At 37.3% G+C, this 27,918-nt stretch overlaps 1 protein-coding gene across 4 annotated transcripts in view; it reads left to right on the top strand.

Moving 5' to 3' along the window:
- The window catches only part of LOC138176119 (inositol 1,4,5-trisphosphate-gated calcium channel ITPR2), a 529,530-nt gene that overhangs the window by 58,386 nt on the left and 443,226 nt on the right, over positions 1-27,918 (top strand). For 3 of the 4 annotated variants that reach the window (XM_069106877.1, XM_069106875.1, XM_069106878.1), the window contains exon 2: positions 22,078-22,148. In XM_069106877.1, coding sequence (XP_068962978.1) covers positions 22,078-22,148 — 71 coding nt within the window. Of the gene's footprint in view, positions 1-15,195; positions 15,215-22,077; positions 22,149-27,918 lie in introns of those variants that run through there. The other variant, XM_069106876.1, reaches the window with a different exon arrangement.

The raw sequence follows: 27,918 nt of genomic DNA, 5'->3' as shown, positions 1-27,918 counted from the left end.
TTTTTTGCTTTTTGGAGGGCAATTGGGGTTAAGGGGTTAAGTGACTTGCCCAAGCTCACACGGCTATTTTGTGTGTTAAGTGTCTGAGGCTGGATCCAAACCCAGGTCCTCCTGACTCCAGGGCTGGTGCTCTATTCACTGTGCCACGTAGCCGCCCCGAGTCCTGTTATTTCTACCTTTGTTGTTGTCATTTGTCTTTTGTTTTTGAAGAGGACCAATGACATCATTATGTGATGGGTGATGTCTTGACTTGGAATTTAAGTGAGTGAATTGGATCTAAGTGAGATAGAGCTGTACAAAGTTGTCAGCTTCACTCTTTCTTCCAGAGTCGTTGAAGTCCAGTGGCAAGTCAAAGTTAAGATGATTTGCTTGGGATGCAGCAGATGACGTTGGCCCCTTTGCTATCTGACTAAGCTCTCAGCCACTTTCATGGCCATTGGAACAAATTGTTTTCATCCTTACATTCCTCTAGGGAAAGTCTTCACATGCTTGGGGGAGACACACCCCTAACTCAGTTTTAAGGCTTGTCAGTTACCCTTTACCTGGTTTAGTGGGTCTGCCAACATGGTTGTAAAACCAGGGTGTGGCTGATGCATGTGCTACAACTTCTTGGAGCTACAGGCGAGAGTTGGGTGCCAGGTGGACACCAAATGTGTATGAGCAGCCCTGAAAAGGGCTTGGCAAACCCTCATACTGCAAGTGCTAGTCTTCTCTGGGCACCCTATACACCCAATACAAGCATGTACCACATTTAACACATTCCCTGGGTCTCTCTGACACTGCAACCATCCTGTATAGTCCCTCATCACTTTCTTCACTATTGCAATATCTGCTGGTTGCTTTCCCTTCCTTAAGTGTCTCTCCACCCCTCAACTGCCACAATGACTTTCCTAAAGTTCAGATCTAATAATAACATCCCTTTATTCAATACTTGCCAGTGGTTCCCTACTTTCTCCAGGATCAAATATCTCTTTACCTTCCAAAGTCCTTCATCACCTGGCTCCCTCCTCTCTTTCCAGTTTTCTTACTCTTTACTCTCATTTACATACCTCTTCCTCACCCAAGACACTTTAACTCCTGACTCTATTTCTCTGGCTATCTTCCTGCCCCTCTCCCCCACTCCCCCCACCCTCATGTCCAAAGTTCTCTTCCTCTCCATCCTCCAAATTTCAGTTAAAAATCCTACCTTTTGTAAAAACCTTTTCCAGTTCTCCTTAATCTTGGTGCCTTCCCTCTGAGATCACCTGCAGCTTATCCTATTATCCTATATCCTATTATACAGGGACCTTGTATAAACATAGTTGTTTGCATGTTGTCTTCCTCATTACTCTATGAACTCCTTGAGGTCCAAGACTGGTTTTTGCCTTTCTTTGCCTCTCTAGCACTTGGCAAATAGTAGGCGCTTAATAAATGCCACTTGACTGACTTGGAAAGGAGGATGGGCTAAACCCATGAATATATTCACCAACATATGATGTGAAAGCTCGACTAAATATCAGAGGCTACTTTGTTTGCTACTTTCTTAAATAAAAATTTGACTTTAATTTTTTGGGTTTATTTTCTCAGCAGGAGCAAGTATGTATCTTCAGAAATTTATCAGTAGTATAATATGTTATAGGGGCACACTACCTTTAGGTTTTTATGATTTCAGTAACAGATTAGAGACATCTGTTATTTGTCTTACTACCGTATAAGTAGACCGAATTATGAGTACTTGGAGTGGCAGTGTGACATTATTCCAGATATCCCCCTATTCATTCACCAAGAATGTATTGCTTCTGTCACAGCTGGTTAGAGAGTGGCCTATAAAATATATTGTGTATCGGGAAAACCTTCAGTTTGCCTTTTTTAAAAGCAAAGTTTGTTGGTTAGATTTAACATATGTCGTTTGAATTGTTCTCATCCCTTCTGCTCTTTATTCTCTTTCCTCTGATTTTTTTTTTTAAATGCTTTGCCAGTCTTTGGATTGTTCAGCCTGCAAGCAGAGGTCATCCAATGCACTCCCATACATTTGGTAAAATTACATTAAAATATCCTTGGAAGGTAGTAGCCACCACCTGTCTGTATTTTAAACCTCTAGAAGAAGGTAGAACATAAGACCCTTGGCAGGAGCATATGTAACTCCTGGCATTATTTCAGTGGTTCCCTGTGTGTATCTAAGTGCCCTAAAAGGGCCTATAATCCTCAACACATTAATTAAATTCTGTTATTAGCAGGTATGAGAGTCTCTTTAGTTTGCCTCTTGAGTGATATTCATTGTCCTTTCTCCTTTACAAAGATTTATCAATTTTAATTTTATTTTTAAATTTTGTTTTAATTTAGATTAATTTTTAATTTTAATTAAAAACAATTTTATAATTTTGTTAGTTTGTATTGTATGATAACCTTAATCTTTGTCTTTTAGCATTACAGGCAACTCCTTGACAGCTTTCATCACTGCTTAGAAAGAACAGTGATATTATAGGTGTGGGTCTTCCCTTCCATCGGGATAATCTGGATGTGTGTTATTTTTATGCTGTGCAATTCTTGGTCTTATTCTTCCTTAGATCTTTCATAGAGGACACACCAAACTTTCTGGAGACCTTTCTCTAGGGCTTTTTACATTTTAATGTTACCAGTGGATCTTTCTGATTGTTCAATCTGTTAGAGTCAATTAAATGTTGGAACAACATTTGTAACAGTGGCCCTCAATTATCTGAAAATATGAAGTCTTTGCTTATTTATTTATATTAGTTTTATGTTTTTCTGGTGCCACTCAGATACCATCATACCATGTTGGCTTAAAAAAAATAGAGGCTAGAATAACAATGTGACTTCTCTGCCCTCCAGCAGCTCCCTGAGAACAGGGGCAGGTTTTTTTGTCCTTTTTTAATGATTGTGGGAACTGCTGTATAGTAGTTAGAGGTTTTTCTGGCCAAGCAACTTCTCTTGCCAACTGCTTCCTCTAAGGTAAGGCTTCCCTTTAATGTGTGACTTGCCAGGAAGTGGTAGTTGAATTCTTAAACTGCTGTTTCTTAGAGGAACTAGAGCTCCTAAATAAAGGGCCTGCCAAGGTGGGTCCTTGATGGCTATGGAGTGAATCACCACTAGTAACTCTGTAGCTCTTTTCTGGAAATTTAAGTGGAAATAGAAGATATGGATGATGTTAGTGTCATTCTGGCTGGTATCAAATGATTATTTTTGAGTTTGTTCTCACCTTTCTGATTCTACTATACTTATACTTATTATGTAGTCAGATGGTGTCAGGCCAAACAAAATGGGATTGAGACAGTTCTATAATTACTACAGATTTATTCCATCATTCTATCTTATGATCTTCTAGGCTAACCTCAGTAATCTATTTTTCATTTTTTCCTTTTTGTGTAATGGTCCTTTTAATTTTTGTAATGAGTGGCAGAGAATATTTTTCTGATAATTAACCAAATTTTTGTCCTTGTTGGTCTCAGGGATAAATGTAAAATCCTATATCCATGTTAAAAAAATATCAAGTACATAAGTGGAGAATGACGTGGGTTGGGCATCAGTGTATTTTTTTTTTTTGCTTTTTGGAGGGCAATTGGGATTAAGTGACTTGACCAAGGTCACATGGCTAGTTTTTGTGTGTTAAGTGTTTGAGGCCGGATTTGAACTCAGGTCTTCCTGACTCCAGGGCTGGTGCTCTATCCACTGTAACACCTAGCTGCCCCAAGCATCAGTGTATTTTTAAAGAAGCCTGTTTAAAAAAAAATTGATCAGAACTCAATTTGAGTGTAATGTAGCTACTAAGAGCATTAATACTATCCTAGGCTGCTTGTATAGGTGGGGAGTAATAAGATCAAGGGAGGTTATGGCCCCACAGCATTTAATGCTGAGCAGGGTCTACTTGAAACACTGGGTTCAGTTTTTCATAGCACTGTTAAAGAGGGACATCAGCAAACTAGATTGTGGACAATGAAGGTCAACCAGAATGGGGAGGAATTTCTGGAAATTAGGTCATATGAGAAAGGGATGAAGAACTCCATAACTTTAGCCCTAGAGAAGACCTAGAAGGAACATTATATTTCTCTTCAAACATTTGTAGGACTGTCATGTGAAAGGGTTGTTTTGTGTTGCATCACACAGCACAATTAGCACCAATAGGTGGAGGTTACAGAGAGGTAGATTTCAACTGAATGTAAGGAAAAACTTTCTAACAATTAGAGCTGTCCAACAGGGAAATGGTCAACTTTGGGAACTAGTGGTTCCTTGCCATTGGAAATATTCATGCAGAGGTGAAATGACCCCGAATCAGGTATATTGTAGAAGGAAATAGGTTGTGGGAAGTTGAATTAGATAATCTTTAAGGTCATTTAAAATTCTAAGATTCTATGATTTTGTGATTCTAGTTCTCTTCCAATGTTATTTCCTCTAATTGATAATCCATAGTCATGATATGTATATGGCATTTTAAAGGAGCCTCATAAGGACTTAAATATTGGGGACAATGAAATTTATTTTCCATTTTAATAATAATGGAATAATAGATTTAGAGCTGGAAGGGAACTCATTCCATTTAGTTGAACTAATTTTACAGATGAGGAAACTGAGACCCAGACAGATGAAGATCCACATAGATGTTGTCTTAGAGCCAGGATTTGAACTGTTGTCCTCTGATTCCCAGTGTTTCCACTCCACCATGCATTACTAATAAATTTCGAAGCATTAAAGGTGTTAATGAAACACATTCCTCATGTAAAGGAAAATTCTCTAGTCTCTTGTCTAAAACGGTTGGGCATGAATAAAGACTTCTCTTACCTTCAGCAGCCAAAAGGAAGGGTAGGAATGGAAAGAAGAGAGAAGGTGTTGACTGGCCTCCAAGAGAACCTTGTAAAACAATGGTTATCTTGTGGTTTTCTTGATAGTTTTTATAAACATGTGATGACATAGAGTCTCAATGATATAGTGTCATGATAAAGACATTGTAAGTCTGGTAGTTTTTTGTGGCATATTACAGCTCCTCTTATAGCTGTGTCATTGGTCAGGATCTTAATATTTGTTTCTGGGGAAATTATTTTAGAAATTGTATGAATTAGCAATTGTTAATCTTGCAGTAAGGATGTGGAACCTCAGATATCACACAACTCCTTTAACAGAATGAGTTCAACTTAGGAGGTGAGAGAAAGTAGCTTGCTTTTTCCTTCAGGAAAAACTTTAGCTGCTTAATGAATATGAACATCCTGCCAACGATGCATAGAGGGGATAAGCATTGAAACAACGGTTGGGAAAACAGAGGTTTTGTGGTTCCCATAGGATGTTTGTTTCTTAGTCACTTGTACTTAATATTCTTGGCATTTAATTAGTGAATGGAGAAGGGGTCTAGTAGGAGGGTAGAGTTCATGCCTCTATTAGTGCTATTGTTCAATAATAAAAAAAACAAAAGGATACTGTAGGATCCACATTTTTTTTCTGCTGACTGAAAAAAGTCCAAAATGGCCACTGGCAATTGTTGGAAGAATTTGTATGTATATGTATATGATCAAAAAGTGAATCTTATGATTAGATCTGCAAAACTGAAGTATAATTGAGCACTATGCATTTATCAAATAAATCTAGGCATTAAGGAGAGCCATTCCATACTATACTATTCTATGCTATACCTAGTACAATGTCTTGCAAGGCAAAATGCTTAATATTTATTTATTTATTAATGTATGTGTGTATATATGTATGCATGTATGTATGCATGCGTGTATGTATGTATGTATGTATGTATGTATGTATCTATCTATCTATCTATATTTGAGTTGAATTAAAAGGTGGTACTATTTGATCCCAGGAAGAGATGCTGCCCTAATTTGACATATAAATGCTTACCACTTCAACTTGGGTGGCATGTTGACATAGGTCAAATCAGCACATTTTAATCCTTTCCATGGGCAGCACCTATATACTTTTCATTTGGAAGTATGTATCCATATTTAGTAATTCTCAAATTTCTGATTGCTCTACTGCCTTCACATCACAAGTCTGTGATGTTCAAACCTAGATGCATTTTGTAAATTGATAGGTTATTTTTTGCCAAGAGCTTGGAAAGAGTGTGAGATAAAGTTCAATAAGATAACCATAATAATAGCATTTTTATGATACTTTAAGGTGGGGCGGAGGGGGAGGTGGTGGTGTTGAGAGGGCTTGGGAACCAGTAGAAAGGAAGAGATTGAAAATAAGTGAAAGAGTGGCTATGAGAAAGGGGGCAGTCTGTTGGAGGAGATGGGGTTAACCTTAGTAGGGAATAAGGTGATTTCATCATGTGAGACAGAGGTGAAGGAGGAGAGAGTGGCAGAAGGCATCTGAGTGATAGGAGATGAGAAAGAGGGCGAAAGAGTGAGGTCAAAGAAAATGGTTCCAATTTTTTCTGTAAAATGTGGGACAAGGTTCTTAACTGAGAAAGTAGGGGGAGGAGGCATAAGAGGTTTGAGGGGTGATGAAAAGATTTGAAAGAGTTACTGTGGGGAGTTGGATAGTAAGTTGATAAGGGAGGTATAGTAAGTAGGATTGCTTAGCAGTAATGAGGACCCAGTTGAAGTTGTATAACACAGTTTTGCAGTGAATCCAGAGAAAACATTGCATGATTTTCTCCACCTTCATTCAACAGCCCTTGTGTAGGACCAAATGGTGGTAGTGATCAAAAACTGAATCGGCTGAGCATCATCAGCTATATATAAAGGGGCTAAGGATTTGAGAGAGGAAGACAGAATAGAGTTGACTTGGTTCATCAAGGAGACAAGATGAGGAGAAGAGGATAGAGGCTGATTTAGGGGAGATGGCCTAAGAGAGAATTGAGGAGTCAAGGTATTGGAGGTCACTGTGTGAATAGGGTTATGAAAGTAAAGGCAAGGGGAGAGGTGAAAAGTCAATAGATTGTGGTTGGATAAAGGGATTTCAGAAGTCTTGAACATGGAAGTGGTACATTTGTGGGTGATGGCAAGATGAGGGGTGTGACTATGTTTGTGCATGAAGTGGAGGAGTAGCTCATTGGAGATGAGTGGGTTGTAGAATTGAGTGGGTTGAGTGTTAGAAGGTAGAATCAATAGGTGTGTCGAAGTCCCTAAGTATGAGGGTAGGAATTGGGGAGGAGAGAAAAATTGTAAAGCCAGACATCAAACTCATTAAGGGAAGAAGGGAAATGACCTGGGAGTCTACAGATAACAGCTAGCAGGAATTTGATTGGTTTAGCATGAACCTCAAAGGAAGAGATGTTTCTGAGTGATGGAAGAAGGGATAGAACCTGGAAATGGCAATATAGAACAAGGAGTATTCTAACTCCCCTGCCTTGACCAGTAGCCAAGGAGAATGAGCAAATGTATAAACAGAGTAGCCAGGGAAGCTTTGTCATCAGGGAGAAGCAAAGTTTCACCAAGAGCTAGTAGACCAAAGGAGTAGGAGAGGAAGAGATTTAAGGTGAAGGGAAGTTTGTTGTCTATGGAGCAGGCACACTGGAAGCATAGTGGAAGGGCTGGGGGGAATTAGGATGAAACCTTAGGGTGGGAGGATTGAGGAGTTGGGAATAAGTTGTGGCATGGCATTTGAAGGATGATCTACAAGAGTTCAAAGGCACTGGGGCATGAAGGGTGTTACCATGAGTGAGAATGTTCATCATTGAGTGACAGGGTGGAGGAGGGACATGGCACCCTTACAGGATAGGTGCAGCAGCAGATGGGAGACCTAAAATCTAAGGGAGGATTGCTCTTCTTTGCACAGATGGTTTTCCACTTCCCAGTTTGGAGATTAGGCTAGCAGCAGCAGCAGGAGGTGGCAGATGCCTTGTGCTGGCTACTTGGGGTAGGTGAAAGACACTCCGCCTGGCCCCTCATAGCATTTCCTCAGGGGATGTGTTGTGCCTAGCAGGAGATGGAAGGCTCAGGGTGTTGGTACGCTCAGTGTCTGAGGTCTTCTTACTTGAGGAATGACACCACACCCAGCTCCTGTTCCTCAAAGACCTTTTCTCTCTTCATAGAAGCCTCATATGTATCCCCTTAGCTTAGGTGGAGCTCTCTGCTGGGCTCTCCTGAAGCTGCTTCTCCTCAGTGTCTCTGGTTTGTTTTTATCTTGTCTCTGGGCTCCCAATATTAATATTAAGTGGAAAGTAATAATTTTGGGTTCCAAAAATTAACTGTGAAAGGACAAGATGGACAGTCATATCTGCCTATCTCATATGAATCCTCACCCCCTTTCTTCTTTTTAAGCAGGCTGCAAACTTCATGTGAGTCCATAAAGTGATGTAACAAATAAGCTAAAATGATCATTGGGTAAATTAAAGGACCACCACCAAACCAATGTTTGTTATCAATGAGCCCTGCTGTATTCTGTCTTAGTCAGACCACATATGTATGGCTTGTCGTATTCAGTTTTGGATGCCACTTTTTAGAAAGGACTGGATGTATCCAGAGAATGGCAACCTGTAATTAATGAATTGACTCAACCATATGAGGGTTGCTAGAAGGAACTGGGGATATTTAACAGGGAGACGAGAAAAGTTAGCGATGAAAAGGCTATATTCAAATATTTAAAGAGATTTCGTATAAAAGGATTAGATATGTTTTGCTTGGCCCTGTTGTGATGGTGAGGAAAGTGTGCACAATTAGGAGGAATGGGCAGAAGTTACATTGAGGAGACTAGAACTCTTCAAAAGTAGAATGAGTTGCCTTACATGGTTGTGAATTCCCAGTAACTAGAGGTTTTCAAGTGGATGCTAGGTGAACTCTGAGATTCTTACTAGGAATATCTCTGATTTTGAATACGAGTCATTGATACTTTCTTGTGAATTAGTTCAATCAGCTGCTTTCCTTTTGGAACTTAGCTAGCTAACATCAGGAGTGGGTAGGAGCTTTGTTTGGCCCTAGAGGAAACTGAGAAAATTTGGATCGTGAAGCATTGTGAGAGCACAGACCTTACTTCCTTCTGTGGGAAATAGAGTACTATAAGGGCACTTTAATCCCTGGGCACAGTCTCTGGTCACCTTGCCATCTGGAACAGAGCTCGTGCCCTGAAGGACTTTTCACCGCTGGAACTTTAACCCTTTTAGGTCTGGGATCCTATAGTCATAATTGGAGATTACCTCACATGTGGCTAATATCTCAGGCCAGGCCCTCCAGCTCCCTTGATACCTTGTTCCTGCCCTTCCACTGTCCTGACGTCTCCTACCCCTTTCCAGTTCAATACATAATTAAATCAGAAACAGACTACTAGTAGTAGTACTATAGTTCAATCACATTATGAGACTTTTATGGGCTACCTAAGAGCTGTACATACAATTTATATTATTATTTCTAAGGGAATATACATTCTGAGTTTCTGTTTATGACCTTGGGGCAGCATAACTTAATTATTGAATTGAACATAGAAATCTCTTTGGTTAAAGTAGATGAGTAGGGGCAGCTAGGTGGCGCAGTGAATAGAGCACCGGTCCTGGAGTCAGGAGGACCTGAGATCAAATTTGCCTTCAGACACTTAACACTTACTAGCCATGTGACGGTCGAGTCAGTCACTTAACCCCAATTGCCCTGCCTTCCCCCCTCCAAAAAACAACCCCCCCCCAAACAAACAAAATAGATGAGTTAATCATTATAGATTCATGAACTTTAGAGCTGGAACTTCTCTTATTTTGAGTATGACAGTCATTGACAGCTAGAAGGGGCCTTAATGATCATCTAGTATAAGGAACCTAAGTCACAAAGAATTGGTACAACTTTCCCGAGGTCACACAGATATGGAACCAACATCCGTGCAGGTGGTCAGGAATGAATAATGTACTATAGAGTAGACCCTAAGACCACAGTTTATTGAGATTTTTCTATGACATAGAGACCTTGGGAATAGGGTGATAGCAGAAAGGTCAAGGGACATGAAGACAGAGAAAACACCATTTGTCTTGACAATTATTTCCATCAAGAGACCCGACCAGTAGAGTGATAAATAAAGCTATAAGTTAGAATATGAGCTGAGGATGAGCAGTAATTCAGCAAGAGATGCGACAGGTTTGGCAGTGAAAGAAAGAAGAGGGAGATAGAATAGTATGTAGCTCAAGGGTGCCGAAGAATCAAGTCAAGGTTGTAATTTAGGATAGTGGGTACTTAAACATGTTTGTAGGCAGATGAGAAGGAGCTTAAAAGTTACTGAAAATGCAAGAGAGAAGGAATGATGGATGTAACAAGGTCATGGAGGAGATAGAAAGGGACAGGGGGATCAAGGGTACAGATAGAAAGACTAGACTTGGAAATGACGGGCATGTTTCTTTGAGATGGGAAAGAAATAGAAGACAGAGGAATATATAGAGAAATTCTGAAGTAGAGAACAGGTAATTAAGAGAATTTAGTTTCAATCTTCTTGAAATATGAAGGGGGCAGGGGTTTAGTTGGGAGATTGGGTTTGGGCAAGTACTATCAGGAACACAACAGGGAGGGAATAAACATGAAATGAATGAATGAGTTGCAGAGTAACTCCTGAGATTAGATAGCATGAATTTACTGTGGAACACGTGGGCAAAAACTTCATGCCATGTTTAGCAGCTCTAGAGGGGTACCTGAGAAAGCTCTCTGTGGGGCATCGCTAAGAATTTATTTCTAATTTTTTTTCCAAGACCTTTGATTTCATGGGTGTAGGCAACACCTGGATAGGAAATTCCCTCTGTTAATACAGATCAATGTTTCTGACAACTCTTTAAGATGATTATGAATAAATTAAAGAACCAGAAAATCTTTTTTTTCCTTTATGCCAAATATCCCTAGATCTTTCAGCTCATTCTTGCATGGAATTATTTTTATTCTCATCAAAAAATATAACCAACTATGGTTTTTTTTTGCATGTTTGCACCACTTTCTTGCTATACTTCTCCCATTCTATATTTGTGTAATTAGTTTTTTTAAAAAATCTGTCAGACTTTACATTTATTATCATGAAAATTCAACTTGTAGCTTAAACATATTTGTGAAGATATTTGTGAATTTCAGTTCCATCATAAGAATCACTTGCTATCCCTCTGAATTTTATTTTAACCACAAATTCAGTAGGCATGCTATCTATTTCTTCATTCAACTCATGAGGAAAATATTGCACAGAAATAGGCCAAGGTCAGAGCTCTGGGACACTCCTCTTGAATGCTTTCAGCTTGGTATTGACCCATGAACTCTTGGGGTGCAGATAATCAAAGATTTCGGTATCCACATATCTTTATTTTTATAGAGTTCATATCTCTCCATCAGAGGTTCTAGGAAATGGTAAAGGATTTTGTCAAATGTCTTGCTGAAATGCAGTATGATATGTCTTTTGACACATCCCTCTCAGAAGAAAAAATATATATATACACGTATATGAAGGGAAGTTACTCTGGTATGAGTTACTCTGTTTTTAAAATACAATTTTCAAACACAAATTCCTTCAAAAAATTTTTTTGCTCTTTTTTGTTTATATCTCACCTTCACTTACAAATATATTCCTTTCCTTTCCCTTCCCAATGAGTGATCCCTTGTAGCAAAAAAAGGGGAAAAAAACATTTAACATAACTAGCCAGCATATGGGCTGAATGTGAGGTCAAGGTGGGTCATTATAAATGTCCAGTGTTGGTTTCGTTTTTTCCCCCTCGTTTGCATTGTTGCAGTCATTGTATCTACATTTTTTCCTAGTTCTATTTATTTAATTTTGTGTTACTTCCTATGGCCTTTCATGCTTCTCTGAATTTTTCATAGGTATAATTACGTATGGCACAGTCCTGTTCTTTTACAGTGAAGTTATTAATATTGCACCAGAGTTATAACAAGGCCTTTTCCTAGGGCAAACTTTGGTAAAAGAGTGGGAAATTTCCTCTGAGGTTGTGTATTGAAAGGGCATTTGACAACAATTAAACTCTTCTAAGGAAAAAAGGGGGAGAGGTTTTTTGATGGGAAGGGGGGCACATAATTTAGTGGTGGGCGGTACATCACTTGTTAGAGGAGCAGATTGTCTGAAACAGGGTTCCTTGGGCCAAACTTCATATTTTTCTAAATTGCAAGTACTTGATGACTACATCTGAATGAATATGAGGGCAGTGTAGGGGGTTCACAATACATTTTTCACAATACCCAGGGGGTTTGTGGAACCAAAAATGTTGAGAACCATAGCATTATACCATGCTGCCTGAGATATACACTGTTATACTGCATTAGAATAATTAATTTAAATTGGTGAGAGTATAAGGGATGGTTTACAAGGGGCCTCTTCTTGAGTAGCTCTCTGATTAAACTGATGTGCCTGAGGGCATATAACAAGGGCTTAATAAATGTTTTTTGACTGACTGACTGATTTATAAGGTGTGAGCCTCCCTTTTGAGAGGGAAGAAGGTGCATTCTTGCCTTTTCCCTCCTCAGAAGAGAGCACAGCTGAACAAGAATTGTGTTGGGTAGTGGTAGGGGGTAACCTCTCCGTGTACAGTCTTCTCTCCCCAGTAATTGGTGGTGTCTTGTTTACCCAATAACTTTCTGAGCACATTTTAGAGACTGGAGACTTGAAAGCTGACGTTCCTAGGCCAAAATGTGGCACCAGAGGAGGCAGTGATAGAGTTCATGCAGAAGTATATGGCAGAAACAGACATGTGCTTTCCCACTTGGCCCAAGAGAAGTTCATCAGCAGTGTTCTTGTACACCAACCTCCTGTATAGAGAAAGAGGTCTTTTAATTCCCTGGGCAGCATGATACTGTAATTTAGTCTTATAGTCAGAGACTTGAGATTTCCTGGGCAATGCCAGTCTTGGGAATTGCTCTGATTATCTATATAAATGAATTGTGGGTAGCCTTAAGCTCAAGAGTTTGGAATTCTTGCGTTTTAGAAAGAAGGAAGGGGATTTCTTGAACATTGTGCTTCTTGGAGAAGGGAGAAGATTGCCAGTGTTGCTCCTTTGACTTGGAGAAGTTCAGTGGAAAGAGACTTGGGACTTGTGGGGTGAGATGGACCTGGACTTTACCACCTTATTGATAATACAGTTAGCAATTTGTACAAAGGAAAGAGTGTTACTTGTTGAGAAACCTTTTTCTGAGAGGAGCTTACAGGCAATTTAATGTTTTCTTTATAAGTTTATGGACTCCCATGAGTCCTCTGCATTTTCTTTATTATCTGTGCAGGGAAATACAGGTTGTCCTTTAGTGATTACTCATATTGTAACCTTGAGTGCTTGTGCTGGAGCTGGGGACCTATTTTATACATATGTATGGAAAGCTAGACATGAACTATACCTTAGCTCAGCTGTATTTGGAAATTAACTGTAATAAGTTCCAAGTGAGGGCATAATGAGCCAGAGAGAGAAAATGACCCTCTTGGGTCAGGCCCCAGGTTTGAGCTGGTTCACATGAGCCAGAGTGTTGGGAGAGTCCTAGTCCACTGCTCACAAAAAACTTTTTTTTTCCAAGACAAGGTTGAAAACAAAATAAAAAATATTTTCTTAAAAAGTAGTTCAAGTGTGTAAGAAGACATTAGGATTTAGTATCAACTTGTAGTACTTATGGTTGAAAATAAACTTCATTCCAAATGAAAATATTCAGCTATTCAAATGGAGATATGACAATAGTTGTGTGGTTCTGTGTTTCATGTCTTCTCATCTTTCTTCTTTCTTCTAATTTTATGTTGATTTTGACCTTTTGCTCTAAGGCGTCAATAGTCTGTTCCCACAGATACAGTTCCTATGACTAGTAACCAGTCATTTCCTGTCAATTTCATTTTTTGTCATGTTATTCTCACTATGTTGTTTCACAGCCTTCTTTCTTTCCTCTTTTCTTTTCCCCTTTCCCTCCCCACCTCAAATTGAAATCACTGAATATCAATGTATATGTTGACTTGGTTCAGAGCATCTTATCAAGGTCATTGCATGTCTATCTTTTGTGTGTGTGTGTGTGTGTGTGTGTGTGTGTGTGTGTGTGTGTGTAAGGATCAGAGATTGAGAGTTAGGAGGAAATTTAGAGATACTTTATTTTTCCTATGTGGGATCCAAGACCCCGAGTGCCCAAGTGATTTACCCAAGGTTGTTACACAGGTAGGAAGTGGCAAGACCAGGATTCAAGCCAACGATTTCTGATTCCTAATCCATTGTTCTCTTTACTCTACCATTATGTCTTTATTGTTTGCAAGAGATGTTGAGTCTTATATTGTGATTATTTTTGGGATAATCCTTTTGCTTATCCTAGTCACAAGTTAAAGATTAGATAGATAACCAAGTGTCCTAGGAAATAGTTTCTTTTTATCTCTGGGCATACTATGAAACCAACTGAGCTGCTTCCTTTGTTAGTACCTCCAAGAAGACTGTGACCCATGCATTGCTTTACCTTATGACTTCCTCTGATTCATTTATTTGAACAATATGTCAAGTCATTTGTCATTGGACAAAGAACTTACATTTAAAGTACTGTTAGTTTTTACAGATAGTCTAAAAGCTGTATGGCTCTTAGCATCTTTTGCCATCCCATCATGGTCATTATAGAAGCAGGAGAAGGATTCTCAAGACAGAACGAGGACCATTAAAAATTTTTTTAAACATGTTTTATGGGTTGCTGTGACCATAGGATCCATCTCTTTTTGACCAGACTATTGGTAAGGCAACTTTTGTTTTTTATACCAAGTATATGTTCAATTCATTTTTAAAAATAATCCTTAGATTAGATTTTGGTTAGAATTTATGGGCAGAAGACCTTGCAATAAAAGGTGCATTTTTAGAATTGACTTCTTATGTATCATAAATTTGTTATGTATTAGTACATTTAAAATCATGTCATAAGATTCTGAATTTATCATAATTGTAATTTAGGGAACAAATCTGTTTTATAGCACCTACATCCTCAAGTGTGGGAGAAAAGGAAGTGGTGAATTTGTCTTGCTTTCTGGCATTCCCTCACAATTGAAGTGGTTTGTTTTCTACTGGGAATCTGAATAAAATGCAGAGCAACATATTATTTTGTGTCTAAGTTATATTACTAATGCACCATTTGAAAAAGAATCATTCTATACCTGATATGCATCACACAAAAAATAGTACTGTGAAGTATGACTTGGTTTCAAAGGAATACAGTTTTTTAAAACTTATCTTAATATTGACAAAGATTCTTTAGTAATATGTCCAAAATAAATTTTCACTATTTCAATTGAAATCTTTACAACATGCTAGTTTACTTTTTTTTTTTGCAGATTATAAGTGATTCCATCTTGAAACTGAATTTTGCATCTTAATTGCATACATTTTCATGTGAGTGATATGTAAATTATTTGCTTTGAGCATCTGTTTGGTTGATAAATATTAGAGTTCATACATCATTCCTAAACCAGTTGCCTAAAGGACTTTGGGAGTTTTGGATAAGAAACAATCTTTGATTGCTGTGGTTTTTGAGTTCCAAGATAAAACAAAAGGATCCAAGGAGAACTTTGCCTGTCTTACAGACTCTGTTTTTATCATTTGTCTTCTGCTTTGGAAAAATATTTTCTCTTCACTTTCAGGAGAGGCTAAGGTCTTAAATGTTCCCTTAAATACATGTGCAAAATTATCAACAGTTTTTGATGAGAGATATTTGTTTGAGATAGGTAGGAACATAGCAGTTTAGTTTTGGCAGTAAGAATACCAGTTAAGTACTTCGAATTGGGGAAATTGGAGGCAATATAAAAAGTAGATTCTGAAGGACAGAATGACCCCAAACATATGGTTGGGTGCTACTGTACTTCCTTGTCTCCATAAGGCCAGTTATTTTCAGATGTAAAATCTTTTTTATTTTAATGATTTCATTGAAAGGAATGCAGTTTTTTAAAGCTTATCTTAATATCATCAAAGATTTGTTAGCAATATGTCCAAAATAGATCTTCTGAAATAAAAACTGGAAAATAAAAATCATGTTATCTTAAGAAGCTAATATGCCCACTAGGGATCTTGAGACTTTCAGTGTTGTAGGAATTTTTTTTAAATCTCCAATTTGCCAAGTAGTAACATAGAAATCATTACATTTCCCTGTGCTTTGGTTTTATCATCTATGGTGCTCTGAATAACAGTCTCCTTTAGAATGTATTTGAAGGGATTTCTGAGAGAAAGCAAGATCACATTTTTAATGTCTTAAAGAAAGCGTATTACGAACAAGCAACATATTATTTGTGCTGTACTATAATTGATAGTAAGAATCTAGGCTCAAATAGTATCATTTCTAATTGAAATAATGTCTAACATCTGAAGTTTTGAGCTTTACTCTCACATATTAGATGAAGAAGAGTGACTAATATCTATTACATCAAATTCCTTTTTACTGGGTTTAAAAAAATACTGAGTGTTTTTATTCATCTTTTAACTCCTAGGATTCTGCTTGTGGTACTATATGCAATTATTTCTGGGTTCCTGCTGAAATAGAAAATATGAAACATTAGTTTTCACAAAAGAAAAAACTTAGAAGTCTTAAGAAAAATAATGTATTTATTTCCTAACTGTGACTAGTATCTAAGATAATCAGCAAACAACCACATTATTTTGTGCATGTAGAGGAAAAAAATCTAGAGGGCTTCAATTACAGGCCTCATTATTACTCTTTCCTATGAAGGCACAATTTTATACATTGTTTAAAAACTATCCTGACAAGTTTGGTCAGTGTGGAGTACCTGGAATTTCATATACACTCATATACAGAAGTGTCTTTAAATAGCTTGGAAGATATAAGATGTGAGTTCCATTTCTTAGCTATTAAGGTGAATAAATAATTTATAGTTAATTTCTTAGAGTGAAGCGTTGCAATATTTGGAAGGAGCACTGGATTTGGAATTGGATCTAGGTTTAAATTTTGCCCTTATAACTTACAAGCTATGCCTTTTAACCTTTCAGGACCTCAGTTTCCTCATTTTAGAATTAAAATGTTAGATTAAATGACCCCTAAATTCCCTTTTAGTTCTTGAGTCAATGACTTTATGGGGGAGAAAGAAAGGAAATAGGGTGAATGAATGTATGAATGAAAAAGCATTTGTTAAATATCTGGTATGTGCAAGGCACTGTGTTAAGTGTTGGGAATATGACTGCAATCAAGCTGGGTGGTCCTTGTGCTCAGGGAGCTCACATTCTAATAGGAAAGATAACACATAGAGAAGAGTGGTGGCCAATGAAGTCAGAGGGAAAGATGATTGGAATCATATCATAGGACAAATGATGGACCTTTCCAGGCATGATAGTTCGATTTGATTACTTTTCTTAGAGTTAATGTTGATGGAGGGAATAGTGGGAAGAATGTATGACATTGCATAGAGAAGTTTATGCTGGGGACTGGATCTGGGCAAGATAAAAGGAAATGCTCACCAATCATAGACCACTGGTTCAGGGGTGGGTATCTGAGTTCTGAATTAGAAATGGAAGCTGAAGAGGCAAAGATGAGCCTAGGAAACTTTCTTCTTAATTTGGTTAGTTTTTTTTTTCCTTTTTGGTCTGCTTATTTTTCTGCTGCTATTCCTTTTTTCTCTTCTCTTCTCTTCTTTTTTCTTTTCTTTCTTTTTTTTTTTTTTTGAGACAATCAGGGGTAAGTGACTAATGGTTTTTTTGGTTGCCTGGGTCTAACTTCTTTCAAACCCAGGGATTCAAGTCCCTCTTTGTTCTCATTCCAAGCAAACTTTCCAACTTTATAACTCATTGTTCAATATGTGTACCCAAATTCTAGTCAAATTATTCCAGATTTCTCTCTCATTGTACCTTTATAAGTACCTAAATTCTAGCTAGACTATTTGCAGTTTCCTGAATATGCCCCATTTGGGCAACTTATAGTGACTGCTCAATATGTATTCAAGGAATTATTGCCCTTTCATCTTTCACTACTGTTTAGCCATGCGCTAGAGTGTCAATCTTCCTATCCAAAACATCTATCCCATATCACATTATTTGCCACATACTTATGCGGATACAGACACATACAGATCCCAGCCATCTTCCTTTGCTTTATCATAATCATTGCCACATTTCAACTATGTTGTCTTTTTAGTGAAGATTAGCAAATGTGAGTGAAGAACTCATTCTTTCATACCAAGATTTCCTACAACACAGCGATGCACTGTGCTACCTAGTATGTAGCACCTTGAGCATTTTGTGGTTTAGTTGTTCCAGTCGTGACTGACTCTTCATGATGCCATTTGGGGTTTTCTTGGCAAAGATACTGGGTTGACTTGCCTCTTCTCCAGCTCACTTTACAGATGAGGAATTGAGGCACACTGGGTTGTGACTTACCCAGGCTCATACAGTTAGTATCTGAGGTCAGACTTGAACTCAGGGAGATAAGTCTTCCTGGTTCCAAGCCCAGCCTTCTATCCACTGCTACCTAGCTGCCCACCTTGCATGCTAAGAGCATGTGTTAAATGCTTATTGAATTGAATTGTTTGGGAAATCACAGTGGTATGTCGTATAGGTGGGTCTCATCTGAAGATAATGAGTAATGGAAAGAGACCACTTAAAGTAAATCTTAAAATAGCATAGTATTATAAAAAAATGTGTGTGTGTGTGTGTGTGTGGGGCAAGGTTTGATTTGAGCTTTGTCCTGAAAAATAAAATGAAAAAAAGCTTATCTTGTATTTAACAAAATCCAAGCTATAAGTGCTGTTATATACTCACTGTTGAAATGAGCAAGAAATGAATCAAATATTAATTTCAGGGGGACAACATTGATATATCCTTTACTTCATGTTTGTACTTTCATAGCATGATCATAAGGAGGGTTGTTGTTACAAAAATATTCAAAGACATTATCATTTTTCCCAAGAACCCCTTTCTTAATCTTTTGATGTAAAATTTTGAGTAATATCAGCAATCAGAAAAGACATTGATGATAGAGGTAGTGACAGATGATGGGAAGAGATATTAGTGTTGAGCAAGGAGGGCTGTTGGCATGGGGATCCGCTTTATAAGTGAGCGGTTATTTGGTGAATTTTTCTTTGGTATGATAACTTTTGATTATGTATGCAACCTAGTAGGAAGACAGCATGGTGACTATATGGAGAGGCAGTCTCTGTGTCAGGAAGACTCAGTTAAGTAATACCTCTGACATACGCTAGCTGTATCACCTGGATAAGGCATTTAATTTTCAAAACAGTAGATGAGCTGCATGTCTAGAAGGAGTTTCCTTTTCAGGAGTTCCCTATACTAAAGAAATTGCAGGTTGTCACAAAAGCAAAATCTGTTCTTGTAACTGGTAAGTGTGAAGATACAGATAATGAGAATCCTCTGTGTCAGTATTATTTCCAGTTTACAAACAAGGAAACTAAAGTGCACAAATTAAGTGAAAATATCTAGTATCACACAGCCAACAGGTGAAGAAGCAAGGAGGCAATTCCAAGTCTTTTTAATTCATGGGATTTCTTTTGGTAATGGATGAGATCAAAGGACTCAACCCAATACATTATTTGCAATGTCTTTAAAGAGAGATCAGAGGATTGACTAGGAAACTAATTGGTGGTACTTATTAGACTGTACCTGCCCATACTCTAAAGGTTGCAGATTCTTGATTGGAGGCTAATAGACTTGTGAGGCAAATATTTTCATCTGGATTTTGCATAGAAGCTACATATACATATATATGTATATACACATACAATTCATATTTATGTTCATACACATATATAGATGTAGGTATACATACACGTATGCATATATGTACACATCATTACATATTATATATGCATGTATAGTACATGTATCTGCGGTCATTTCATTTTGGCTCTTCTATGATCAGTCTTTAGTATGTAGCTAACTCCTTGATATTGTTTTTGCTTACTCATAGTTAAATGTCCTAGTTTTATCACTTATAGTTAGCCAACAATCAAAAACTTTTGGCCAGTCACTGTTTAACAAATGATTTTTCACTGGTTATTTCCAATGCCATGGTTTGCATTATGTTGGGATCAGTGAGGGAGGTAATACTATTATACACTTAATATGTAATGATGTACACACAGCATGTGGTCCTTTGTTGCCTGGCTTTGCAAACCTCATCCTGGAAATGGGAAGCTGATGAACTATCCGTGAAGATCATCATAGGGACACACATATAGAGAGAGTTTTAGAGTTTACAAAGCGCTTCATTCATAGCACTCCTGTGATCTGGGGAGTGTGTCATTATTATCGTTATCAATTATTATCATCTCTATTTTGTAGATAAGGAAACAGACTCGAGAGGGTAAATGACTTGCCCAAGGACACACAGATAGTAGGTGACTAATCTGAGGCTTGATTAATCTGAGATTTGAGTCTAAGTGATCCTGAGTCCTTAGATGTGGGTTCTTTCCATTACTCCATGCTTCCTCTCAGGGTGTCAACCCCTTTTCTCCTTTCTCCTACTTTATTTAAACAATGGCAGCTAGAATTTTTGAAGGAGGAAGGAAGGAATAATTGATGAATTTGAGAGTGAGAGAGAGAGAGAAAAAGGTCTATGAAAATAGCATTTACTTTGTAATACCATTGTGTTGTGTTTTCTTGACATCTCTCGATCAGTTATTGCTATTGTCATTGAATGAATAGAACAATTTTCCTTTGTCTTATACCTCTGTTACTTAGGTTTATACTGTTCAATACTTTTTGTTGTCAAGTTTCAGACTGAATTTAGAATTGTAGTTTGATTATGCTTTCTCTTGACCCAATGTGACTTCCTGTTTTATAGAAAATAACTTCTAGAAAAAAAACCAAAAAAAAAAACAAACGAAAATAATTTCTAAGAACTCTTAAAGGGATCTCTTGCATGTCTGGAAGCTCTTACAAAACCACATTTTAGTAAACCAGTGTAAATGCGTCAGACCTATAACTAAGTATGTCTAAAAACCAAGGAAGAACCATAGTGCTGGACTAAATAAGCATTTATTTTTGAGGAACTTAGATCATGTAGATTTGGTGATACTTAGGAAATGTCTGCCCAAGGTGACCAAATCAATCTGAAGCCATTATTTTCATTCAATTTTGGTTAATTACACTAGTTTTCAAAGGGCTATTTTAGTACAAATTGGAATTTACTTGATACAGATTGACATTTCTGGTTTCCAAATTTGTTTCAGAGCAAAAATTTTAATTTGGGTATATCTCTGGTATTATTCTCTCCACACCTCTGCCTCTTACAATCATCTGGTTTTCTTTAAAGCTCAGCTCAAGGGCCTACTGTATATGAGGCTTCTCCTAATGCATACAGCTGCTAATTCCTTCTCAGTACATATTTCATGGGTGACACAGGGGCAATTAGATGGTACAGTGCACTAGTCTGGAGTTAGGAAAACTCATCTCTCTGAGTTCAAATTTGACCTTAGACACTTACTAACTGTGTGACCTTGGACAATTCACTTAACCCTGTTTGGCTCAGTTCTTCATCTGTAAAATGAGCTGGAGAAGGAAATGGTAGACCACTCTGGTATCTTTGCCAAGAAAACCCTGAATGGGGTCATGAAAAGTCAGACACAATTGAACAACAACAAACATATTTTGCATATATTTATATGAAATCTTGAGCAGTTAGGTGGTGCAATGGATAGACTACCAGTTCTAAAGTCAGGAAAACTCACCTTCCTGGGTTCAAATCTGGCCTCAGACACTTGCTAGCTTTGTGACCCAACCCTGTTTGCCTCAGTTTCCTCATCTGTAAAATGAACTGGAGAAGAAAGTGGCAAACCACTCTAGTATCTTTGCCAGGGAAACCCCAAATGGGTTCACAAAAACTTGGACATGACTGAAAAACAACTGAATAACACCAAGAACAAATATAAGCTCTTCCTGGGCCTTAGTTTCCTCATCTGTAAAATGAAGACTTTGGACTAGACAGCCTCTGAATCTTACAGTTCTAAATCTATAATTCTATCTCCATGTTGTTTCCCCTGAAGTTCTAGTCATTATTATTTTTTTATAGGCCTAGTGGATGACTGGATTAAAAGTCATGCATAGCTTACTAACTTTTGGGGCATAGTTTCAAATTCCTTCCAGGGATAGCTGGACCAATTCATAGCTCCACCAACAGTATATTAATAGGCCCATTTCCCTGTAGCCCCTACAGAATTTGTCATTTTCCTTGTAACCTCAATGTATTTCTTGTTAGTAGTCACACTATACTAATAGTGTAAACATGCTTCTCTTGGTAGGCTAGTGGATGATAGATGTGTGGTGCATCCAGAAGCTGGTGATCTTGCCAACCCTCCCAAGAAATTCAGAGGTAAGTAATAGATATCTTTATGTTTATATAGACTCATCTGAAACAGATTATTTCATTGTGTTAAAATTTTAGAAGTTCTTCTTACTTGTGCCTTAAAAATCTGTAAAATATCTAAAATGGTCAAAATACCCCTATTGTATACTGAAAGATTCTTGGATATATAATGTGAAGGAATTGATAACTAAAACAAATTATTTTCTAAAGGTTTTATTTTTTAAAAAGTATGGACTCTCCCCTGATCCAATTTTTTTTAGGGGGTGGGGCTCGATCTGTGATTTCATTGGTATAGGGAACACTTAGTGAAAATGATCTCTTCCAGAACAAATCACAAACTGTTCTGCACCTTTTCTAGTTGTATACAGTTGGTCGGAGGACTGAGAGCCCATGTCAGTGGGGAAATCCAGGGTTCTTTCCACTATTCCATACTATAGTTTTGCAACACAAATTTGGAAACATTTTGTTTTGATGTGAGGAAGGATGGCATAGTTGACAAAGGGCTGACCTTTGAGGTAAGAAGATCTGGGTTCAAATCTTCCCTCTGACACATACTAGTTGTGATTCTGGGTGAAGCATTTAGCCTTTCTTAGCTTCATTTTCATCTTTTGTGGAGTGGCTAATACTCATAATTCTAGATTTGATTAAAAAAGTACTTCATAAACTTTAAAGTACTTTGTCATATGGCGTCATTTATAAAAAATAAAATAAAAATTCACCCTACTTATTAATTACCTCTCATATTTCTCCCTTCACTATCTTTCCTCCATTGTAAGTTTTTGTTTTTCTTTGCATTTAATTTCCATTCAAAATTAACATCCATTTTTTCCCTTAGGATTTCTTTTGACTCTGACTTTTTTCATCAGTCCTTCCATTTTCCCTCTCTTGGTCTGTATGTTCACTTCCAGTTTCTTCTAAAAATACAAATATAATAGGCTAGAAATTATACATTTTTATACATTTCCTATTTAACAAGTCACAATATGAATGGGAAAAAACCTCAGCCCTAGAATATTTTTTGGGAAAATATCCTCAGCTAATAAGAGAAAATCTTACTTGCCTAAATCCCAGCAGAAGAAATTTTTGCTGTCTTCTCAATCATCACAGATAAAACACTGACATAGACCCCCAAACAATGTTGGGGAGTTTCCTTCTTAATAGATCTTTGAGGAAAATCTATGATGGTTCAGATGGGAATTTCAAATCTTTGTCCAACCCTTAACTCATACTGTTTAGCCTTCCCCTTGTTCTGTGGAATACATGAGGAAAAAAAAATTAAATAGTATTTGTGTGAAGATTTCAGTGATAGGAACTTCACATTAAATATATGTTTTGAATTTGAAATGACTGGTACAAGTGCTATTCAAATATTATCTGATTTGATCCTTGCAACAACCCTGTCAGGTAGGTGCTATTATCCCCATTTTATAGCTGAGGCAACTGAGGCAGAAAGAAGTCAAGTGACTTGCTCAGGGACATGCAGCTAATAAATGTTTGAGGCTGGATTTGAACTTAGGTCTTTGTGACTCCAGACCTTGTGCTCTATGCATCGAACTACCTAGTTCATAACTCTTCTCTCCCACATTAACTTAAAAAACTTCATGCTAAATTTCTTCAGTATTTGATCTAAATTTTTGTTGATGAAATCTAAAGCTTTTCTAGACTAAATAGTTACAGCTTGAAATGTTGACATTTTGAATTCTTAGTCATTTTGGTTAAAATGGTCTAAAAACAGAGTTTGAATGAAATAAGGCTTACCGGGAAATGCTCCCCCCCCAATTTATTAAATTATTTATTTTTAGTTTTCAATATTCACTTCCATAAGTTTTAAATTTTGTCCCCCTCCTGCCTCCCTCCCCAAGATGGCTTGCAATCTGATATGGGCTCTACACATACGTTCCTATTAAATACATGTTCACATTACTCATGTTGCATAGAAGAATTACAAAACAAAACAAAAATAGTCTGCCTCATTCTGCATTCTGATTCTATAGTTCTTTCTTTGGATGTGGCTGGCATTTTTCATCATGTGTCCTTTGGAATTATTTTAGGTCCTTGAATTACTGAGAAGGGCTAAGTCTATTGAAATCAGTCCTTGTACACTGTGGTTGTTACTGTGTGTGATGTTTTCCTGATTCTGCTCCCCTCATTCAGCATCAGTTCATACAAGTCCAGGTTTCTCTGAAGTTTGCCTGTTCATCATTTCTTATAGCACAATAGTATTCCATTGCATTCATATCCCACAACTTGTTTAGCCATTCCCCACTTGATGGGCATCCCTTCAATTTCCACTTCTTGGCCACCACAAAAAGACCTGATAAAAATATTTTTGTACCTGTGGGTGTAGCAACAAGCACCCTAGCATACCCAGGATGGCTGCTAGCTGCTAGCGTGTGTGTATTTTAATATATTATTATATAATATATATTATATATAATATATTATTAATATATTAACACATTACTGGTGATGCAGTAGATAGAACACTGGGCCTGGAATCAGGAATACCTGAGTTCAAATCTGGCCTCAGATGCTTAACTAGCTATGACCTTAGGCAAATCACTCAACCTGTGTCAGTTTCCATTGTCTCAGCTGTGAAATGGAGATAATAACAGCACCTACGTCATAGGATCGTTGTAAGGATCAAATGAGATAATATTTGTAAAAATTGCATAACCCAATGCCTGGCACATAGCAGATGCTTTATCAATGCTTTTTCCTTTCTCTTTCCCTTCCAGAGGGAAGGGAATTTCAATGGTAGTTTTGCAGTCTCATTTTCAAATTCTCTTAATTCCTTGTGATATAATTCATCTGTGCCAGGAGGCTTGAAATCATGTAGAATAGATTGGTAGATTGTTCTTTTTGACATTTCTACCTATCTTGGGCTTCAGCTTCCTCTTAATCACATTTATTTTTACACTTGCATTTCAAAGTTTATTTTCCTTTGCAGAGAAGAGAGAAACAAAATAGGAGCCAAGTATTGTTTTTTCTCTGTCATCTATGAACATTCTCCCTCATGAACATGTTTGGGCCTGTTGAAATACATTTCTGATGCCAGATAAATTTACATTTAGAGCTGTTAGACCTGAGAATACAATAAGTTAAAGACATAAAAGTCAAACTGGGAATAACAGAAGATGAAGAGCTCTCCTTGTGTTTTTTTTTTTAAAGAAATGTTTTTAGATCATAGCATTTTGGGATTTGCTGCTACCCACAGACAGCTTAGGAAATTGCACTGAATTTTCTTTTCAATTTGCAATTAGATCATTTATTCATCATTACATTATATCTAGCTCATGCTTCTTGAGCTCTTCCACAAGAATAGCATGAGAAATTTGCTAGATGCTTCACTAAAATCCATGTCAATTACAAACACACACACACATACATATATATGTGTCTGTCTGTCTGTCTCTCTCTATCTATGTATCTATGTATCTATCATCTATTTTTGGGCAGCTAGGTGAAACAGTGGATAGAGTGCTGGGTCTTGGAGTCAGGAAGACTATTTCTGAGTTCAAATCTGGCCTTCAGACACTTACTAGCTGTGTGACCCATAGCAAGTCCCTTAGCCCTGTTTGCCTCAGTTTCCTAATCTGTAAAATCATTTGGAGAAGGAAATGGCAAATTGCTCCAGTATCTTTGCTAAGAAAACCCTGAATGTGGTCATGAGGAGTCAGAAATGACTGAAAAATGACTAAACAACAAGCCTGTCTTTCTATGTATCTGTCTGTCTATTATTATTCTGATCAATCAGACTAGTGATCTTGTAAATAAAAGAAAGGTTTGTTTTTCTTTTATTACCACTTCTTGATGAAGGCATTATAGCATTTTTGTGATTGCTTCTTCCTTTTCTAGATGCTCAATAACCATTCTTTTAGTAATATATTCTAGAATTTTTCTAGGAATCAAAATTAAGGTCACTGACCTTTTATACTTTGTAGATTGCTTTTCTTTTCCTTTTCTTTTTTAAAATTGAAAATCAAGTCAACACTTGTTCTTTTCTAGTATTGTGGAATCCTTTCATTTTCCAAAATATTTCAAATGACTTAGCATCACCTACTTCATTTCCTTCAGTACTCTGGGATCTATAGTACACTTGAATCTGGTCACTTGAACTCATCAGACTCAGCCAGGATGAATCTTGATACCTGTCTACTTAGCTCAGGTTTTAATTCCCTATTAGCCATGCTTGTTATGTGCTTTTCATTCCAAGGATCTTCTCCTTGGCAAAGAAAGCAGAAGCATAATGAGTTGATTTTTTCCTTTTTTTGTATCTTTTGGTTATTCCTCTTTTCCCAGTTTAGCTTAAAAAAGGAAAAAGAAAAGGCTGAATGTTTTCTATTATTTGCTCATCAACCTCCACTCCTTCTGAATTTTTAACTCCCATGACAGTCACTATTTAGACAAATGGACCATATTTTCATATCCATTCTCGTATAGTGGAAATTACAATGGAATTGGAAGTAAGAGGACATGGATTCCATTCCATCTCTGGTACTCAGGAGCTGTGTTCTAAATTACTTAACCTGGATGAGCATCAGTTTTCTTATCTTTAAAATGGGAATAATATTAGCTGTAGTATTTTTAGCGTTTTTGTGAAGATTGAATGAAACTTAATGTAAACAAAATTGTAAACCTTTAAGGTGCTATAAAATGGTCGGTTGTTATTATTAATCTTAGCCTCTGTCAGCTTCCTTTCTTTCCATTTCTTTGCACATGTCTTTTAAATATCTAGGTTAGTTAATAAATTCCTTATGAAACCACAGGCAGCTTCCATTATTTCCTGTTGGGCAACTTGAGTGGGATGTCCAGGAGCTGTCTTCAGTTTGACATGTCCAAAACTGAACTCATTCTCTTTCCCCCCAAATGGTCCCCTCTTGCTAACTTCCCTCTCACTGTTGGGAGCACTTCCATCTCCCCAGTCTCCCAGGTCATGTACTTAATTATCGGTTCCTTTTAAATTTTATCTCCTGGGAATTTCTGGATGTTATTAAGCCTTTTCTTCTCCCAATGTCATAACTACTTGATATGGTATCTAGCTTGATTGATTTAGGTGGTAACATTTTTTTTCTTTCCTTGATATATCCAAAATTTATTATTTTATAAGCTTTTAACTGTTTCCTTGAATATACTTTAGGGAAAGCAGAGACTATCTGTTTATAGAATTGGACCCCAACACCGGAACCATTGAAAACATACCCTATTTCAATATCCCCCATGGAATTAAATAGGAGTTGTTTAAAGATGAACCACCTCTAAATGACTTTAATCTTTTTTCAAAATAAATTATTGATATCTTTGCTTTTTATATCGCCTGCATTTCTCAGTGTAGTCCTCTTCCCACTCTTTTTTCCTTTTGGAGGGCAATCAGGGTTAAGTAACTTGCCCAAGGTTACATGGTTAGTTGTGTGTGTGTGTGTGTGTGTGTGTGTGTGTGTTAAGTGTCTGAGGCCAGAACCGAACTCAAGAACTCCTGACTCCGGGGCCGGCGCTTTACTCACTGCGCCACCTAGCCGCCCCAGAAAAAAAAAAATTAAAAGAGAAAAAAAAATTCAGCAAAACTAACCAACATAAAGAAAAAAATCTAACATTATATGGGGTGTTCCATCCCAATAATCCCTCACCTCTGCAAAGAAAGTGGGAGGATAACATGACTATTATGGATATGTTTTGCATGACTATACATGTATAACCTATATCTAATTGTATGCCTTCTCAATGGGGGTGGGGTGGGGTAGGAAGGGATAAAGGGAGAGAATTTGGAACTCAAATG

This window comes from Petaurus breviceps, unplaced genomic scaffold (genome assembly GCF_028583685.1).
Source record: "Petaurus breviceps papuanus isolate PSGF00001 unplaced genomic scaffold, PetGlider_PUasm1.0 81, whole genome shotgun sequence".
Lineage (NCBI taxonomy): Eukaryota > Metazoa > Chordata > Mammalia > Diprotodontia > Petauridae > Petaurus > Petaurus breviceps.
Note: the sequence above shows the minus strand (reverse complement) of the source record. Positions and strands in the feature narration are given on the sequence as shown.